Raw genomic sequence first — 8,173 nt, 5'->3', positions numbered from 1 at the left:
CCCAGCAGTAATGAGGTAGCACTTTTCTCCTCTCACTGATGCAGTGTCAGACAAGGCCTGCTGACATAAATAAGATCCAGGGTCTCAAAACATAATTCCCCAAATGTTTCGAATATAGTTGAAAATTGCTAGTTGTATGAAAAACTGGGAACATCTCAACCTTACCGAGAAAAGAAAACCAACAGATGCCAACACGGAGATGACACAAACTTTGGAATTCCCTGACAATACTTTAAAGCAGCCATCATAGTCAAACTTCGAAAAACTAAAGATAAGGAAAAAATATTGAAAGCCATGAAAGAAAAATGAAGGAAAAAGACCCGCTCAAATGACAGCCAGTTCCTCATTGAAAACCACGGATGTTAGAAGGATTTAGCAAACAATTTTCAAGTACTAAAGGAAATACCTGGCAATGCAGAATCTTATGTATTAGGAAAATGCGTTTCATGAATAAAGGGAGGCTATCAAAATACTCTTTTTTTTTTTTTTTTTTCCTGAGACGGAGTCTTGCTTTGTCACCCAGGCTGGAGTGCAGTGGTGCAATCTCGGCTCACTGCAAGCTCCGCCTCCCGAGTTCATGCCATTCTCCTGCCTCAGCCTCCCAAGTAGCTGGGGCTACAGGCGCCTGCCACCATGCCCAGCTAATTTTTTGTATTCGGAATACTCTTAACTGAAAAAAAAACTAAGATTATCTGTTGCCAGCAGACCTACTCTGAAATAATGACCAAAGGAAATTCTTGAAACAGAAAGGAAATAATAGAAGGAAACTTGGGACATCATGGAGGAAGAAATATTGGTAAATGCAATAGACTTTACTTCTCCCCTTGAGGCTTCTAAATTATATTTAATGGTTGAAGCAAAAATGTGAAGCCTGTCTGATGTGCTCCTCAATGTATATAAGGGAAATATTTAAGACAATTATAAATAGAGGAGGGTAAATGGACTAAAAGTTTTGTATACTTCACTCCAACTGGTAAATGTCAACAGAAGTAAGCTATGTTAAATTATGTGTGTATAATGTAATACCTACAGCAAACATTAAAAATTTATATGAAGAAATACACTCAAAAATACTAGATAAATGAAAATGGAATTCTAAGAAAAAGTTCAAATAACCTGCAGGAAGGCAGGAAAAAGAAAATAAACCAAAAACAAAGGGAACCAACAGAAAACAAAAAGCAAAATGCCAGAATTTAGCCCTAACATATCAATATCATATTAAATGTAAGTAATCTAACCATATCAATTAAAAGACAGAGATTTGCAGCATGGATTAAAAAATATGGCCCAACTCAAGAGGCTAAGATGAGAGAATTGCTTGAGCCCAGGAGTTCAAGTCCAGCCTGGGCAACATAGCAAGACCCTATCTTTAAAAAAAAATGTGATCCAGTTATCTGCTGTTTACAAGAAACGTACTTTAAATATTAAAAGATTAGTTGAAAATAAACAACTGGAAAAGTCATATGGTTCAAACATTTATCAAAAGAAAACAGGAGTGGCTGGCCGCAGTGGCTCACACCTGTAATGCCAGCACTTTGGGAGGCTGAGGTGGGCAGATCACCTGAGGTCAGGAGTTTGAGACCAGCCTGGCCAACATGGTGAAACCCCATCTCTACTAAAAATACAAAAATTAGCCAGGCATGGTGGCAGGCACTTGTAGTCATAGCTACTCGGGGGGCTGAGGCAGGATAATCACTTGAACCCAGGAGGCAGAGGTTGCAGTGAGCCGAGATTGCACCATTGCACTCCAGCCTGGGGGATAAGAGCGAGACTTTGTCTCAAAAAAAATAAAAAAGAATACAGGAGTGACTTTATTAATATTAGATAAAGTAGACCTCAGAGGAAAAAAATATATACCAGAGACCGAAACATTATTTAAGGACAAAAGGGTCCAGCCGAGCTTGGTGGCTCACACTTGTAATCCTGGCACTTTGGGAGGCTGAGGCAGGCAGATCACGAGGTCAGGAGTTCAAGACCAATCTGGCCAGCATGGTAAAACCCCCTTTCTACCAAAAATACAAAAAGTAGCCAGGTGTGGTGGTGTGCGCCTGTAGTCCCAGCTACTCGGGAGGCTGAGGCAGGAGAATTGCTTGAAGCTGGGAGGCAGAGATTGCAGTGAGCCGAGATCTGTGCCACTGCCCTCCAGCCTGGGTGACAGAGTGAGACTCCATCTCAAAAAAAAAAAGAGAATTCTGGCCAGGTGCAGTAGCTCATGCTTGTAATCCCAGTGCTTTGGGAGGCCAAGGTGGGAGGATCACTTGAGCTCAGGAGTTTGAGACCAGCCTGGGCAATATAGTGAGACCTTATCTCTATATAAAAAAAAAAAAAAGAAAAAAAGAACTCAACAACACCATCATTCGGAAGGATCTAATTGACATTTATCAAATATTCCATCCAACAAAAAGCAGAACATACAATCTTTTAAAGCACCAAAGTAACATATACAAGATAGACCATATCCTGGGCCAGAAAAGTCCTCAGAAAACTGAAAAGTGTTGAAATCACACAGAGTGTACTTGTTGTCCCTATTTCAGATAACATGACGGTTTACGTAAAAGATCCCAATAGATCTACAAAAAACAGAGAAAGGAAAAGAAAATGAAAAAAAAAAACCTTTAAACTTAATTGGTGAGGTCAGCAAGGTCTGAGATACAAGCTAAACACACAGAAATCAACTGTATTTCTATATCTAGCATTGAACACTGAAATTAAACAATCACTCCGAAAAATAAAATACTAGTTGTAAATCTAACAAAACATGTATGGGACTTGTAGGCTGAATGCTACAAAATGCCAGTCAAAGAAATGAAAGAACGAAATTAACAGACATACTGTGTTCAAGGATTAGAAAACTCAACCTAGTAAAGATCTTAATTTTCCTCAAATTTATATATAAATATATGACATATTTTTGATGTCATATCTAATTATATATAATTAAATATATAACTTATTTCTATAATATATGTTTATATATCTATGTAATATGTAATATAGAAATGTATACATATATTATAATATATTTATATAATATAATTATATACATATAAATTTATATACAAATATATAAAAAATATTTTTTAAAAAGCTAGGTGTGATGTATACTTGTAGTCCCAGCTATTCAGGAGGCTGAGGCAGGAGGATTGCTTGAGCCCAGGACTTCCAGGCTATAGTGCACTATGCTGAGTGATCAGGTGTTCACATTAAGTTCAACATCAATATGGTGACCTCTGAGGAGTGGGTGACCACCAGGTTTCCAAAAGAGGGGTGAATTGGACAAAGTTGGAAATGGAGCAAGTCAAAACTCCCATGCTAATCAGTAGTGGGCCCTTGCTTGTGAGTACCCAAAGCACTCCAGCCTGGGCAACATAGCGAGACCTCATCTCTTACAAAAAAAAAAATCCCAGTAAAAGTTTTACAGATACAGACAAACTTATTCCAAAGTTTTTGACAAAGGTGAAAAAGCAATTCAAGAAAACAAGAATAACCTTTCTAACAAAGGTGCTAGAGCATTCAGATATCCATAGACAAAAAAATGAACCTCCGCTTAAACCTTACAAAAATTAACTCATAGTAGATCACAGGGTTAAATATCAGACATTAAATGCTAAAGTTTTAAAGAGAAAACAGAAGAAAAATCTTTGGGATCTAGGGTTTAATGAAGAGTTCTTAGACATGACAACAAAAGAGTAATCCATCAAAGAAAAAAACCTGGTAAGTTGGACTTCATCAAAATGTAAAACTTTTAGTCTGTGAAAGACCTATAGGGAAGATGAAAAGACAAGTTACACAGACGGAGAAAATATTTGCAAATCACGTGTGTGACAAAGAACTCTTATCTAGACTATATAAGGAATGCTTGAAACTGGGTCTCTTGCCATGGCAACATGATTGGGAGCACCAGGAAGCCAGGGTTGGAGCAGGGTGCCATGGATTGCTTTAACCCTTTTCCTGTTTAGAAAAACAACTGCCAGTGCTAATTTAATTTTACATAAACAGGCTCTTTGAGGCTGAAGCAAATCTGACTGATTTTCGATGTGAAAATAAAATATAAAAACCGTTCCTGAAGCTATTTCTAAACAGAACTAACATAAAAATAGTCTGAATCATCAGAATTGTCTATTTTGGAAAAACCGGATTCGTCAAATGAATCTTCGGGCAACAACTGTTTGAGAACGATGTTAACATCATGTGTAGGAATGTTATATTTTCTAGGATCTGGCAATTTCAGTGATTGAGAATCACTATATTTTGCAAACGGAAATACCACTACTAAAAACAAAATACTATAAACAGAGTGATGTCTTTTGTTTCCAAAGGCAATATTCTAGAACTATGTGAAAATAGTAACGAAAGTGAGATATTTTGTGGCAAAGTTATCTCTGGGTAAACACTGCAGCCACAAATGCTGCTGGAGAGTGTTCTCAGAGCAAATGGGAAAGGGGTTAAGAAAATGGCACACAAACCGGACCTGGGGGAAATTGCCGGCTTGGATAAGGTCAAGCTGAAGGCCACAGAGATGCAGAAGAACACTCTGCCGACCAAAGAGACAACAGAGCAGGAGAAGAGGAGTGAAATTTCCTATGCCTGTCATCTTTGAGCCCCAACTTGAGATGTGGAGGAAGAGCCAACTACAAGTTGGATACGCCCCGCAAACCGCACTGTGAACCAAACCTGGGCTCTCCGCACTGTGCCACCGACCTGTGAGTCTCTGAGGGGCGCTCCAATGGGACTGCCAAATTCTCCGGCTTGCCCCTGAATATTATAGAAAATTATCTGTGGCCGGTTGCAGTGGGTCACACCTATAATCCCAGCACTTTGGGAAGTCAAGGCAGGCAGATCACCTGAGGTCAGGAGTTCGAGACCAGCCTAACACGGTGAAACCCTGTCTTTACTGAAAATACCAAAATTAGCCAACTGTAATCCCAGCTACTCGGGAGGCTAAGGCAGGAGAATCACTTGAACCCGGGAGGCAGAGGTTGCAGTGAGCCGAGATGGCACCACTGAACTCTAGCCTGGGTGACAGAGGGAGATTCTGTCTTAAAATAAATAAATAAATAAATATGTATATATGAAAATTATTTGTATGAATAATGAAAATAAAACACAATTTGTGGCCAAAAAAAATAAAAAAAGAATGCTTGAAACTCAACAGTAAAACCACTCCAATTAGGAAACAAGCAAAGGACATGAAGAGACATTTCATCAGAGGATGTACAGATGGCAAATAAGCACACGAAAAGATGTTTTATATCAGTATCCATTTGGGAAATGCACACTAAGACCACCCTGTGAGTAGAGTGTAAAGAAAAAATAGTGACAATACCGAATTCTGGTGAAGATGTGGAAAAACTACATTTCTCATACATTGTTGGTAAGAATGTAAAATGGCTTAGCCATTCTAGAAAATAGTTTGGCAGTTTATTTTAAAAACTAAGTGTGCAACTATCATACACCTCAGTAATGATACTTCTGACCTTTATCTCAGAGAAATAAAAACTTATATCTACACAAAACTATATGTAAATGTTCATCAAACCTTTGTTTGTAATAGGGGAAATCTGGAAACAACCACAATGTCCTTCAATAGGTGGATGGTTCCACAAATTGTACCATTCATACCATGGAATCCTATTCAGAAATAAAAAGCAATGAATTATTGATACATAGATAAACTTGGATGGGTTTTAAGAGCCTTAAGATGAGTGATAAAAGCCAATCTCAAAAGGCCACATATTACATGATTTAATATATATAATATTCTCAAAATGATGAAATTATAGGAATGGAGAAATGATTAGTGATTGCCAAGGGTTAGGAATTGGGAGGAGGAGAAAATGACTCTAAAGGGGTAGCACAAGGGATCTTCATGGTGGTGGAATAGTTCTGTATCTTGATTGCGGTGGCAGGAATCTACAACGTGTGATAAGTGACAGACAATTATACATACACATTGTTCCGAGATCAACTTCCTGATTTTGTCATTATACTATAATTAAGATATAACCATTGGAGGATATGAGTGAAGGGTTCAAAGGACCTTTCTGTATTATTTTTGCACCTTTCTGTGAATCTATAATTATTTCAAAATAAAAAGTGAAAACACACAGATCTATACACTGTAGGTTCAAGAGAAAGTTTTTGTTTAAGGTGAGGAAAATCTGCCTTGTTTATAGATATTATGAAGGTATCAAGAAAAGGACCAGCAGTGAGAGAAATACAGTATTTGCAGTGTTTACTCAGCCTTTTTTCTAACAGACGACCCCTACAAAGCTTCATTTTCTTCTCTTCTCCCACAGCGAAGTTTTTTTTTCAGAATTCTATTTCCTTGAGTTTGTATTGTGAAATACAATACCTTGGACGGTATGAGGGAAATACCTTGGATGGTATGAGGGAAATTCTTTACTTTTCCATCGAGGTAGCAGGGACAAAGAAAGACAGGTACTACTTTGAGAAGAGCTTGATGGCAGATCTTCTCTGTGGGGAAAAGGTTATCTGCTAAGACTGAGGATGATTCAAGGTTAAGTGTGAACCTGAGAAGTATTGACATGACTTGAAAGAGTCATAATGGGTTATACAATGGAGAGGAAACAAAATTTAATGAAGGACCAGTTGAGTGATCTTAAGAGTTCAGTGGAAAAGTGGTAAGATACTTTGTTGAGCGGTAAGATACTTTATTAATCTTTCTATGAGTGGTAAGATTCTTTATTAATCTTTCTATGATTCTCTACATTTTTTTGCTATCTCCAGGGCTACCAAGACATTCAAGGGATCATCCAATCAGGATGGTCTGAAGATGAGGAGGCTTTCGTATGTACCCAGCACACATCAGCCTACTTCTTGTGAAATTGTAGAAGGAGGAAGGAAGGAAACCCTACAGTGAGACTGAATTTCCTGCTAGTCAATCTATTAAAGTCAGAGTTGTTTGTCATAATAGATAAAATGTTTCTTATATAGCTGCTTTTGTGAAATATGATTCAAAGTTGCCACATTAATATGAATTTTAACCTAAGGGACCTACATAATTTTGCTGCATTCTTTAGCAACACTTGTGGCCTACGAGAGAGAAAGCAGACATGGCCCAATTCTGCCTCTTCTATCTTTTGAATTGTATAAAAAGAGTGAGAAAGACTCCCACATGAGCAAAACAAACATAGCATTGATAAGAAATATGGAACATTAAAGTGTTTCTCACTCTCCCTTCAAATAAACAATTTTGTTTGTTTTGAGACAGGGTCTTGCTCAGTCACCCAGGCTGTGGTACAATGGTGATCATAGCTCACTGTAACCTCGAACTCAAGTGATGGTGGGTTCAAGTGATTGTCCCACTTCAGGCTCCTGAGTAGCTGAGACTACCACATGTGCCACCGTGCCCTGCTAATTCTTTTTAGATGTTCTAACTACTCATCTCTAAGACTTGTCATTAGAGCTGGTAAATAAATCATCTCTGCACAGATGAAGTGGTATAAACTGGTGAAACTTGATTCTTAAAATGTAACTGGAAAGTTTCCCATGACTACTAAATATTTCCAGATACACTGATTAAAATCCAGGGTAAAAATTTAAGTGATTCTCTTAAATTGAATGTGTTATTCAATAATATACAGTTGGCCTGCCCTATCTGTGGGAGATTTTTCCAGAACCCCCGTGGATACCATAATCCATGGATACTCAAGTTCCTTAGTTAGCATTCACAGGGGGAGGTGGGATGGAGGGGGTGGGGTGAGGAGGTGCCAGATTCTGCATCGGCGGATTCTACCAATGCAGAATGCAGGTACTGTTTTTTCCATCAGGGTTGGGGTTGGTCGAATCCACAAATGTAGAACCTGCTGTTAGAGAGCCAACTATATTTCAAGAACCTATCATCATATAATATTTTTTTCTAGTTTATCTTTAGCTTATAAAATGTTTAAGCTAGGCAGTGATGCGTGCCTGTAATCCTGGCTGACATAAGAGGATAATTTGAGCCCAGGAGTTTGAATCCAGCCTGGGAAACATAGCAAGACCATATCTCAAAAAAAAAAAAAAAAAAAAAAGTTAAAAAATTTAACTCCTAGTAAGAAAAAATTAAAATATATACTAACTGCCAGACTGAATAGTATTTACCATCTACGCCTTTCCTTTTCTAAATATTATACTTAGAAAAAAATCTGATCATGACTCATCTGCTTGA

General features: G+C 37.9%; 1 protein-coding gene across 1 annotated transcript; it reads left to right on the top strand.

Moving 5' to 3' along the window:
• Positions 1 to 4,423: 4,423 nt before the first annotated feature.
• Positions 4,424 to 4,600, top strand: LOC139358047 (thymosin beta-10-like). Its single transcript, XM_071077417.1, has one exon. It carries the CDS (start codon positions 4,454 to 4,456, stop codon positions 4,598 to 4,600), a length of 147 nt encoding a protein of 48 aa, XP_070933518.1. The 5' UTR covers positions 4,424 to 4,453.
• The last annotated feature ends 3,573 nt before the right edge of the window (positions 4,601 to 8,173 follow it).

Source organism: Macaca nemestrina, chromosome 14 (assembly GCF_043159975.1).
Source record: "Macaca nemestrina isolate mMacNem1 chromosome 14, mMacNem.hap1, whole genome shotgun sequence".
Classification (NCBI taxonomy): Eukaryota; Metazoa; Chordata; class Mammalia; order Primates; family Cercopithecidae; genus Macaca; species Macaca nemestrina.
Note: the sequence above shows the minus strand (reverse complement) of the source record. Positions and strands in the feature narration are given on the sequence as shown.